Consider the following 12,798-nt stretch of genomic DNA (forward strand, 5'->3'; position numbering starts at 1 on the left):
GTGCCGTTGTTGCCTTTCTGCAACACTCCTAATGAGGCCCACTGTGAGATTGAGAAGCACTAACCTGCACTTTACTGAAATGCATGGAGACAATGCAATGGTTTACTGTGGCAATACTCTAATTATACATTAAGGGACAACATAAAAAGAAATACATTTTCTTGCCTAGCACTCCCTCGCAAACCTTTGGCACATTTAAGAGAGGAGGAGATGATAACTGCTGCATTCTCTCTCTATTAGCCATTTAGTTGCAGTGAATACAGATAAGAGTATGAAGGGAGCACTGAGGGCAAAAGAGGAATGCAGGATGAGCTGTGCTTTCATTAAACAGGGGACTTTAATAGCTAGCTGTGCTCAACAAGTTTCAATTTTATCAGGAAACATACAGAATTGCATAGCAAATTGCTATGTGCACCTGCTTATTGTATGCCTTGCGATTTCCATACACCCTAATCACATTACTGTAAATGGGTGGCCATGCCAACCATAACCATTGTCATGTGTCACGGAATTGCACATAATTTCATTACAGTGCCTTAAAGCGGAATTTTGGGAGTGTCTTGATTGCTTACAGCTCATGTCTTGACGTTTATGTTGTTATAAATACTCCTGATATATGGCACCCTTACAGATTTCTTTATATCATGAGTGAAGGATTATTGGAGATGAGATTTCTCTCTTACCTGTGCAGGTCACTCCACCGAGCCTCCCTGTAGGGCAGATGTTGTGTTCCAGGCCTCCTTGTGCACAGTTCCATAGACCAGCCTCATCTCCCATGCACTGTACATTATTCATCAGGACTGGCAAAGAACTGGTGCCGAATGTTGAATTGTAAGAGTATTTTTCCACAAATCCACAGCTGAGATATCTGCAGACAACTGAGGCGTCCTTCTGATCCCAGGAATCATCGCACACTGTCCCCCACACTCCGTTGATTCTGACCTCCACTCTCCCAGAGCAAAGCGAAGGTCCATTCACTAATCTGATGTCATTAGGATCTGTCAAGACAGAAGCAATAAGGAGTAACAGTGAACGTTGCCACAAATACAACTCATTCATTGCAATATGACCTTTAGTTAGAATTCTGCAGCTGCTTCAAATTGCCCTGGAACATTTCACTAATATCCTTATATTTTGAAATCATTTTCAATCTATAGCAGCCAGTTCCCGACCATAGAGCATGTTCTGTGACTCTGAATTTAATTGATATTTTATTTCTATTGCGCTCATACACAAGTGTTTCAGGGCGCGACAAGGCAAGGGAGGGGAACAGGGGAGAACAAAACAACGATCTTACTAGGCCCAGTGATATTGAGAAGGAGCAAGTGCATGGGAGAGGGGGAGGGGAAAAGTGCATGGAAGGAAGGAGAAATGGAGACTGCGGAGCAAAGGAGAAACAGATAAATAATAACAAATTAATAAATAATGAAGGCAGCAACCAATGGTGGTGCAGCCAGCAAGTGGCAAGAGCTGGGTTTAAGGAAGCAGACAGGGTAGGTCGGATAAGTGCAGGAAGAAAAAAGGGGGGACGATATGGATACAGACCCAAGAGCAAGGGGTGGCCCGGAGGCAGTGCAGGTGGGTGTCAGGGTGAGCAGGTACCTGGGCGCAAAGAACAGCAGGTGGCCAGGTGCATGGTGCTGAGAGAGAACGGTTCAGCAGTGGAGAGAGGGGCAAAGGCAGAAGCAAAGAGGAAGGTCTTGTGGTGCTCCCGGAACCCGAGATGGTTCTACTCAAGTTTTAGAATGGCAGAGAGGCTGTTCCAGAGGGAGACCCCAGCCGAAGACAGATCTACAGCCAGCTTGTTTCTTTGAAAAACAACTTAGCCTGAGGGAGGTAGAGGAGCAGAGAGCTGGAGAGGGGAGGTATTTCCAGAGGGATAGCTGAAGTCATTTTGGACCCAGGCCCCAGAATGCCTTGTGGACAATGCAGAGGGTTTTGAATGTAATGCTTGCATCCACTGGGAGCAAATGGAGAGACTTCAGAGCTGGAGAGATGTCAGGGCTCAAGGCCAAGGACAAGTCTTGCAGTACTGTTCTGGATTAGTTGCAGAGGGCGGAGAGTAGAGGCAGGTAGATTTAGAAAGAGGCTGTTACAATAGTCCAATTTAGAGAGAACTAGAGCTTTGGCACCCCTTGCGTCTGGACGATGCCACCTCCACCTCCAAATGGATGATGAATTTGGTGAATATAGCTCACTCAGAATGTTTTCAATTTGATTAAAAAATAGATAAATCGAAGCAATGATACATTCAGGATACATATACATGTATTAGTTTTTTAAAGTCAGCAACTTTATTATGATTCCAGGGGATTCAGAACATTTCAAGAGCAGTCGGTAGCCAACACTGAATCCTGACATTGCCAGTGGTGCATTCCCTGGCTCTTAATACATGGTCTTTTATTCATCATACAAAATGCAATGAGAACATTGGTAGCATGTATCTGTACACATGTAGACATATATATACACTGCTTTGACCAAAGGATTTACAGACGTGCACAGCCGTATATATCAGGGCTTGTGTCGGCAACATGACAGAGTGTGACATGTTTCATCCTTCTGCACTTAAAATACAAATTAAAAACCAGTACCAATTTAAACCATCAAGCTTCTTTTTAAGTATTTACTACCAGTGTGTATAGATTTTAAATGGCTAGTCATAAATGGCCACCATCTTTAAATGTGCCTTGACTTTCTGTGTATACCACGTCTTTGATAGTTCCTTATTGTTGCACATATCATTCATTTGATTGTCTTCTCACTGTCAAGTACAGCAATATATAATAAAAAATAGTATTGATTGCAACACTTTTATATATATATTACTATTTAAAGACATTATGGGTTCCATTCATGGAAATGCGTGCAGAAATCCTTCAAGGGCCGTGCGCCAAGAAGGACACAGCGTGAGCCTGCGCAATAAAGTAAATCTGCGCGCTCCACGTATTTATGGCTCCAAATGTGCAATTCCAGCAGACACGCAAAATAATGGAGCTGCACGAGGAATGCCCACAGGACGCCCCCACACAAACCAAAACCCAAGCCATACCCCAACCCAAGCGCAAACCTCTGCATCCACCCCTGATCCACCATACAGCACCACTGCAAAAACTTGCAGGCCCCCTCATGAGCATGCAGAACCCCTGCAAAAATGCGAGAACTTCCACAAGTTGAGGCCACACCCCCAAAGAAAACGTGCAGGCTCCCTCGTAAGCTAAGGTGGCACCTAGTGCGAAAACACACAGGCTGCCTTGAAAGGTAAGGCGGCACTCCCAATTAAAACACACAGGCTCCCTCGTAAGCTAAGGCAGCACCCCCAATGAAAACACCCAGGCTCCCTTGTAAGCTAAGGCAGCACTCCCAATGAAAACACCCAGGCTCCCTTTTAAGCTAAGGCAGCACTCCCAATGAAAACACCCAGGCTCCCTCGTAAGCTAAGGCGGCACTCCCAATGAAAACACGTGGGCTCCCTCGTAAGCTTAGGCAGCACTCCCAATGAAAACACCCAGGCTCCCTCGTAAGCTTAGGCAGCACTCCCAATGAAAACACCCAGGCTCCCTCGTAAGCTAAGACGGCACTGTAAAGACTGGAGGGGGGTTTCTGTACTCCTGCCCACTATATATCAGAGTAGAAGCACAGAGCACCACAGCCAATATTCTCTATAGGGTAGCTATGGATGAGCAATCAAGGCTTAAGCTCTCAGGAGGTGATGCGGGCTGGTTCTTAAGTACACTGTACTCCCCAAGCCCCCACAAGGGAATGTCCACACACATTGTTAGGTGATAACACAGTTCTTTATATAAATAAGGTTCAATATACACAATTAAATTAAATAACACACTTTGTACCTTGGCAAATCTAATATGGCAAATATATACAATGTCTATGTGGTACCACTATCAACTCTTGACTCCTCTAAAATGCGCCAAATGCTGAGAGTCGCAATGGCACACAAATCAAATAGTATACTGAATCAACACTAGACATACCTTGTACCTACCAAAGACACAGTTCTGTGTGGGGATCCCCCCACCAGGTCAACCTGTAAATAAAGTGTATTAACAAGCACAGTCCATATATGTTTAAAATAGTCTTGTTTCCTCCTACAAATGTTCTATTACCCCAATGTACCTGGTTTAGCAGAGTTTCTTCAACGGTTTGTCAAAAGATCCTCGTGGTTGAACTCCCTTTAAAAGAAGAGCCACAGGGCATTGAGATTCCTCAAAGCAATGTGAACACTGTCATCGGGACACCAGTTTCGACCTTCGCAGTGCTCGTCGACGATTGGTTGTGGATGTCCTCTGAAAGGAGACTTGAAGTGCACCTTGATGACAAGAGTTTGTTGCCGAAAAGGTGACTTGATGAAGATCGTAGACCCGGCAGCTGGTATTGTGAGTCTGCGTTGGCGTCAACGATCGGGGCTCAACCACGACTGGCTTTCGGATCTTCGTTGACGTCTTTGTGAACTTTGGGTGGCAACAAACCCACCAGTGTATTCTCCTCGGTTCGTCAACGACCTCGACTTTCTCCAGTGGGACAAAGCTGTCGACGGTGATGGCAAGGGAGTCCTTGATTTTGAAGTGTCTTGGGCAATGGAGCATTGTGACTCCAGTCAGTGATGTTACAGCGGTCCTCCGAACCTTGGTCGGCGGTGATGGTCATCGACAGCCTCAATGCCCAGGTGCTTATTTCAATGGTTCTCGGCAGACCCCATCTCCGGTCGGCATCCTTTCGAGGATTAACTTCCAAGATCAGCTTTTGAACGATGTTCCCTCCTACCTCGAAAGAGGTCTCCTAGCCAGGTCCTCTCTTGGATCAGTCCTTGACAGACACGACAGATTTCGGATTTTGTCAACGGAGAGCAGCAGAAAACCTTCTTCCAGCTGGGCTTCAAGGATAAGCAGCTTCAAGCTTCAACTTCAGCTTCTGAACAATTCTGGTGAGAGATCCCCAGATATACTGTTCTGTCTCCCATTCACACTGCTGAGCCAAGCTCAGGCAGCCAATAATTCAGAAGGGCATTCATGCATTCAGGCAGGCAATCAGGCTCACAGTGCATTAAGGCCATTCTCCTCCATCCAGACACCAATAACGAGGAATGTGGATTAGGGAAAGCACCCAGCCTTTCAGCACACCACACTGCATTCATGTCAGTTTCGGCCAGGGCCACCTCATTCTTTGTGTCACACACAGATACCAGGTACCCATAACATGAAGTGCACATCCATTCACCCAGGTCCCACCCCAAGGGTGTACCCAGAACATACATTCACTTGGAAAGCTCCAGCCAGTCTGGTCTGGACTTCCCAACAATACCATATATGGAACCTCCACCCAACAGTCATTCAGCTGAAGAAACAGAGTCAGGGCTTCCCAGGACTTAGGGAAAACAAGGTAACAGGTTATAGAAAGCAAGAGGCCACAGGGGCCGTCTTGTTTCCTATCAGGAATCCACTTATTCCTATGGCAGGGCCTGGGTATCCCAAAATGGGGGATACTCAGAGCACATCTCAAATTTAGCATGCCATACCCTTCTCTGTGAGCCACACACATGTGCCTGAAAATATACACTAAGTGTACAGGGTTGTACCCGCACCCCTGTGTGCCATAAAGGTATCCTAAGGGTCTGTTCACAACAACCAAAATGAGGAAGAGCTGCACTGCCAGGAGTCCTACATGGACTCCTGTGCAGAAAAGAACACAGAACACACATGATAAGGGTGTACAGGACAAGGACATAGAGGCCCTGCCCCTCCAATGCATTTCCAGCATCACAGGCACCCCCCCAACAAAAATGCGCAGGCTCCCTCATAAGCTAAGGCGGCACCCCTGTGAATACATGCGGGCTCCCTCGTAAACTAAGGCGCCACCCCCAATGAAAACACGCTGGCTTCCTCGTAAGTTAAGGCGGCACCCCTGTGAAAACATGCAAGCTACCTGGTAGGTCGAGGCCGCACCCCACAACAAAATTGCACCGGCTACTTCATAAGCTAAGGCGGCACTAGTGCGAAAACATGAGAGCCTCCTCGTAAGGCGAGGCCCTACCCCGCCATGAAAATGAATGGGCTCCCTTGTTAGGTAAGGTGGCACCCCTGCAAAAACATGGGAGCCTCCTTTTAAGTTGAGACCACACACCCCCAATGAAAAAGTGCAGGCACTCTCGTAAGCTACGGCGGCACTCGCAACGAAAAAATATTGGCTCCCTCACGTGTTAAGGCACCCATGCAAAACAGCAAGTCCACAAGCCCTACACCATAGGCTCCAATCTGCTGGCATATAACCTACTGCACATCAACCCCTCAAGTCCGGACACAACCCACCAGCCCCCTTCACCTCCGACACCACCCCAGGCAGCCCCCTCAAGTACAGACACCACCCACCAGCTCCTTCACCTCTGACATCACCCCAGGCAGCCTGCTCAAGTCAAGACACTGCCCAACAGCCCTGTACGCCTCCGACATGATACCCGGCATCCCGCCGATAGTACACTCTGCTCCCGGCACTGCCCTCACCTTCGACGCTACCCCAGGGAGCCCCCTCAAGTCCAGACACCACCCACCAGCCCTCTTCACCTCTGAAACCACCCAGGCAGTCTCCTCAAGTCCAGATACCACCAACCAACCGCCTTCACAACCGACACCATCCCAGGCAGCCCACTCAAGTCCAAACACCACCCACAAGCCCCTTCACTTCTGACACTACTCCAGGCAGTCCCCCGATAGTACACTGCCCTTACTTATGACACTACCCCAGGCAGCCCCCTCAAATTTAGACACCATCCACCAGCCCCCTTTACCTCCAACACTACCCCAGGCAGCCCCCTCAAGTTCAGACACCACCCACCAGCCCCCTTCACCTCCAACACTACCCCATGCAGCCCTTTGATAGTGCACTCACCTCCTCATACTGCCCTCAGCTCTGACACTACCCCAGGCAGCCCCCTCAAGTCCAGACACCACTCATCAGCCCCCTTCACCTCCGACACTACCATAGTCAGCCCCCTCAAGTGCAGACACCATCCACCAGCACCCTTCACCTTTGTTACCATTCCAGGCAGCCCTCTCAAGTCCAGACACCAGCCACCAGCCCCTTTCACCTCTGACAAAATCCCAGACAGCCCCCTCAAGTCCAGGCACAATCCACCGGCCCCCTACACCTCGAACACTACCCCAGGCAGCCCCCCAAGTCCAGACACCACCCATCAGCTCCCTTCATATGAGACACCAACCCATACTGCCCCATCAAGTCCAGACACCACCCACCAGCCCCTTCACATCCAACACCATCCAGGAATCCCCCTCAAGACCAGATACCACCCACCACCCCCTTCACTTCTGACACTACCCAAGCAGAGCCCAAAAATGCACTCCTCTCCCCACACTGCCCTCACCTTCGACACTACCCCCAAGCAGCCCCCTCAAGTCCAGATACCACCCACTATCGCCCTTAACCTCTGACACATCCCGGTCAGCCCCCTCAAGACCAGATACCACTCACCAGCCCCCTTCACCTCTGACACTACTGCATGCAGCCCCCTGATAGTAAACTCCCCTCCTACACACTGTCCTCACCTCCGACACTACCCCATGCAACCCCCTCAAGTCTAGACACCACTCAGCATCCCCCTTGACCTCCAAGACCACCCCAGGCAGCACCCTCAAGTCCAGCCACAGCCCACCAGCCCCCTACACCTCTGACACTACCCCAAGCAGCCCCTCAAGTCCAGACACCACTCACCAGCCCCCTTTACCTCCGACACCACACCAGACAGCCCCCTCTAGTCCAGAGACCTCCTGCCAGTCCCTTTCACCTCTCACCACCTTAGGCAGCCCCCTCATGTTCAGACAACAACCACCAGCCCCCTTCACCTCCGACACCACCCCAGGCAGCCCCCTCAAGTCCAGAGAACTCCCACTAGTCCCTTTCACCTCTGTCACCACCTTAGGCAGCCCCCTCATGTCCAGACATCACCCAGCAGCCCCTTCACCTCTGACACCACCCCAGGCAGCCCCCTCAAGGCCAGACACCACCCACCAGCCACCTTCACCTCCGGCACTACACCATGCAGCCACCAGATAGTACACTTCCCTCCTCACACTGCCCTCACCTCCAACACTACCAGACAACCTCCTCAAATCCATACACCACTCACCATCCCCCTTCACCTCAGACATCATGCAAGGCTACCCCTCATGTCCAGACACAATCCACCAGCCCCCTTCACCTCAGACACCACACCAGGCAGCCTTCTCAAGTCCAGACATCGCTCACCAGCCCCCTTCACCTCCAACACCACCTCAGGGGACACCCTTGAGTCCACACACCACTCACCAGTCCCCTTCAACTTCAACACCACCCCAGGCAGCCCTCTCAATTCCACACACCACCCACCTTCCCTCTTCACCTCCGACACCACCTCAGGGACCACCATTAGGTCCGGACACCAACCACCAGCCCCCTTCACCTCTAACACCACCCAGGCAGCCCCCTCAAGTCCAGATACAACCCACCAACTCTCTACACCTCCAACACTACCCCAGACACTGCTTTCAACTCCAGATATCAATCACCATCCACCTTTACCTCCAACACTACCCCTAGCATCCCCTTCAAGTCCAGAGACCTCTCACCAGTGCCTTTCACCTCTGACACCAACCCAGGCTGCCCCTTCAAGTCCAGACACCACCCACCTTCATCTCTGACACCACCCCAGACAGCCCCCTCAAGTCCAGACACCACTCACCAGCCCCCTTTACCTCCAACACTACTCCAGGCAGCCCCCTCAAATCCAGACACCACTCACCGTCCACCTTCACCTCTGCCACTACCGCAGAAAGCCCCCTCAGGTCCAGAAACCACCCAGCAGCCCCCTTTACCTTTGATACCACCTCAGGAAGCACCCTTAAGTCCAGACATCACCCACCAGCCCCCTTCACCTCCGACACCACCCAAAGCAGGCCCCACAAATCCAGGTACAACCCACCAGCCCCCTACACCTCTGAAACTACCCCAGGTAGCCCCCTGAAGCCCAGAGACCTCCCACCAGTGCCTTTCACCTCTGTGACCACCCCAGGCAGCACCCTCAAGTCCAAATACCACCCACCAGCCCCGTTCACCTCCAACATGACACCCGGTATCCCTCCGATAGTACACTCCACTCCTGACACTGCCAACACCTTCGACAATACCCCAGGGAACCCCCTCAAGTCCCGACAACACCGACCAGCCCTCTTCACCTCTGACACCACTGCAGGCAGTCTCCTCAAGCCCAGACTCCAACCACCAGCCCCCTTCACCTCTGACATCATCCCCGGCAGCCTCCTTAAGTCCGAACACCAACCACAAGCCCCCTTCAATTCTGACACTACTTCGGGCAGTCCCACGATAGTACACTCTTCTCTAGACACTGCCCTCACCTCCGACTCTACCCCAGGCAGGCCCCTTGTTAGGCAGAATCCAGTGCAGTTCCCTTAGGGAGCACTGCACCAGATTAGGACTACAGGTGAGATCAATAAATCCACTTTGGTATCAGTCTGTACTACAAAGATTTAGTTGGTAGCTGTGGCTGAGCATTCAGACTTATCTCAAGCGGGAGATGGGCAGTATTCAGGGTTTACACAATAGGCAGTACAATACTATGGAGCAAGGAAACACAGACCAAAGCTTTCTATCAAAAAGAGAATGGCCCTCATTACGACCCTGGCGGATTCCGCGGTGCAAAATGCACCGCGGAGCATGGCGGAAAGCCGCCGATAGCGCCATGGGGGTTGGCGGATTTACCACCCCATGCCGACCTTGGCGGAGCGGTAAATCCCCAATCCCCATTCTGCCCTTCCCCATTCCCATTCTTGCCCCATAGGGTATAATGGGAGTGGGGAAGGAGTTAATTACGCCGCCGTAAAGTACGGCGGCGTAATTAACAACGGGGTCCCTTAGCGCCATGGTTTTCTCCGCCCGGTAAAACCAGGCGGAGAAAACCTCCATGGCGCTACGGGAACTCGTAGTACGGCGGACGGGTCCGCCGCGATTACCGCTGGCGGAAACCCACTCCGCCAGGGTCGTAATGAGGGCCAATATATTTTGTATTCTATACACTTCTAGTTTCAACACATAGATTACAGTTGATAAAGTAAATTAAGTTTAGTCAAGAAAAAGCATATAGAACTCCCTATTCAATTGTAGACAAGTTTGCGGTAGAGTGAAAACTGAGCAAAATGGCACAGTGAAAACTAGCTACAAATGGCACTCTAACAATTTAAGGAAAGGGAGGGGAAGCACACGTTAAACCGAAATATCTTTAGACACTCCCTAGCAACACTTCCCTGAAGTTTAGTGAAAAACTAATGCACAGTAACTTTAGCCAAAAGATAAGTGAATGAAAACTGAGCAAAATGGCACACCACAAGTTAAAACAGTAGGAAGGAAGAGGGGATTAGAAGATTTAGGTGTATCAACACATTTCCCATTGGAAACTAATGTAGTGAGAGCAGATCTAACAAATTAGCCAGAGTCAATGGGCCTGAGCCAGAGTCAATGGTAGAGGACCAAGAGCTTAGGAGCAAAACATGTTCTTGTAGCTGCAGTCAAGTCTTTAGTAGAAAAATATTGAAGAGGTAGATGCGAGGCAAAAGACAATGTTAAGAGAGAGGGTGGCCAACCCCACAAGTAGTTAAAGGATTTAAAACACCTTTAGGGCTACCACGGAGACAGGGAGGCCTGGCAGAAAAAAGCACCTTAAACGTGAAGAAGTGGCTCCTGCGGTGGCAGTTGTTCCTGGTAGTTCCTGCAGGTCAAGGGGTCCAGCCGAGGAAGAGAGGCTCTCGTCGTGGAGCAAGGTTTGAGTCACTACACTACCTAGGGATGAAACCTGCTGCGGTGCTGCCAAATGAAGTTTAAATGTATGCTCCTTTTAATCCCGGTCCGGGTCAATAGCTGCCTGGCTATCAGGTCTCCAAGTGCGGGGCACTGTCGATTCGACCAAGGCAGATCCGGGGATGTGATAGGTGAACTGTTTGACCCCACCAGCTCAAAGGAAGGAAGCTCTTTCGCTGAAGATCTCCCCTTGTCGTGTGGAAGAAAAGTGGTGAGACTATCCGGCAGGGCTTCACCGGTGGTGTAGATGCTGAATATGTCTCTGGCTTCTCTTCTCTTCGGTTCCGTAGTTTCAGTGGCAACGTCTTGGTCTTCCAATCCTCAGGACCCTGCTTTTACACAGAAAGAGGCCCATTCATACAGCCTAGCTGTCACTCACACAGTGGAGTGGTCTTCTTGGTGGGAGAACCTCCAGCCTATCAGGTTAGAGTACAACCTGAGTTGCTGTGGCAACTCTGTCCAGGGGTTCTACTCCCCCTCCCAAACAAAAGACCCACCCCAGACTCAGAGGCACCGAAAGGAGGGCTTCTTGGCAGAAGCCCGCCAAAAGAGCAAACAAAGGATCCCCGACCTGGGTTAGGAAAATGGAGTAAGACTCGAGAAAGAAATTACATTAAAGTTCTGGCAAATAAAACCTACCAGAGTAAAGTTAATAATAAAATAAACCTGCGGTATGTTAGAGGCTGTCAGTAAACGTGTTAGCCTCGAACAATGGGAAAATCCCATAGGAAAATATTTGCGGTTGAATATAAAAGGTAGTAACCACTGCCACCAGCCAGAAACTTTGTAGAGGGGGACTTTAAGGTACCCTCTCGAAAATGAACATAGGGGAAACCAATTAACCCCTTCCAGTACTTCCATTTTAAGATGGGTTGTACTGGTTTAGTTCATAAAATTGGACTAGTCAATGTCAATGGAGTATACCTGCCCTGGGGGACAGTAGTCAGCCCCAGGGTATGTAGTCTATGTTTTGGGGGTCGCTACGACACCCCTGTGTCACTTCAAGGAGGTTGCTCTGTAACACATGTGTATAAACATGGTTCCTATGAGTGAGAGAAAAATATCCCATAGGCATTAAACACAAAAATAGCCTAGAACACACATAGAAAAGATGCCTAAGAGTGGGAAAAAGAGTCTCACTCTTTGGATGTAAAAAGAAATAAACCCTTTGAATCCAGCAAAGCTGCTGGGGGACTCTATAGGTAAGGGAAATTAGCCATAAGTGAGAATTCTCCCTAACACCCCTCAAGTCCAGACACCATCCACCAGCCGCCTTAATCTCCAACACTACTCAGGACAGCCCCTCAAATCCAGATACCACCCACTAGCCCCCCATTCACCTCCAATATTACCCCATTCAGCCCCCTCAAGTCCAGACAACACTCATCAGCCCCCTTCACCTCCAACACCATCCCAGGCACCACCCTTAAGTCCAAACACCGCCCACAAGCCCCCTTCAATTCTGATACTACTTCAGGCAGTCGCCGGTAATACACTCTGCTCCAGACACTGCCCTCACCTCCGACTCTACCCCAGGCAGCGCCCTCAAGTCCAGACACCACCCACCATCCCCCTTCACCTGCACCACCACACCGGGCAGCCCCCTCAAGTCCAGCAACCACCCACCAGCCCCCTCTACCTCCGACACTACCCCATGCAACCACCTCAAGTCCAGACACCCCTCATCAGCCCCATTCACTTCCGACACTACCCCATGCAGCACCCTCAAGTCCAGACACCACTCATCAGCCCCCTTCCACTCTGACACTATCCGAGTAGGCCCCCTCAAGTTCAGACACAATCCACCAGCACCCTTCACCTTTGTTACCATTCCAGGCAGCACCCTCAAGTCCAGGCACAATCCACCAGCCCCCTACACCTCCAACACTACCCCAGGCAGCCCCCTCTTGGCCAGATACCACT

The 12,798-nt window shown here is 50.3% G+C and overlaps 1 protein-coding gene across 1 annotated transcript in view; it reads right to left on the reverse strand.

Annotated features, from left to right (window-relative positions):
* Positions 1 to 12,798, reverse strand: part of LOC138498429 (scavenger receptor cysteine-rich type 1 protein M130-like) — a 950,335-nt gene that overhangs the window by 139,367 nt on the left and 798,170 nt on the right. The window contains exon 13 of the mRNA XM_069622185.1: positions 684 to 998. Coding sequence (XP_069478286.1) covers positions 684 to 998 — 315 coding nt within the window. The remainder of the gene's footprint in view (positions 1 to 683; positions 999 to 12,798) is intronic.

This window comes from Ambystoma mexicanum, chromosome 5q (assembly GCF_040938575.1).
Source record: "Ambystoma mexicanum isolate Mex_15411 chromosome 5q, UKY_AmexF1_1, whole genome shotgun sequence".
NCBI lineage: Eukaryota > Metazoa > Chordata > Amphibia > Caudata > Ambystomatidae > Ambystoma > Ambystoma mexicanum.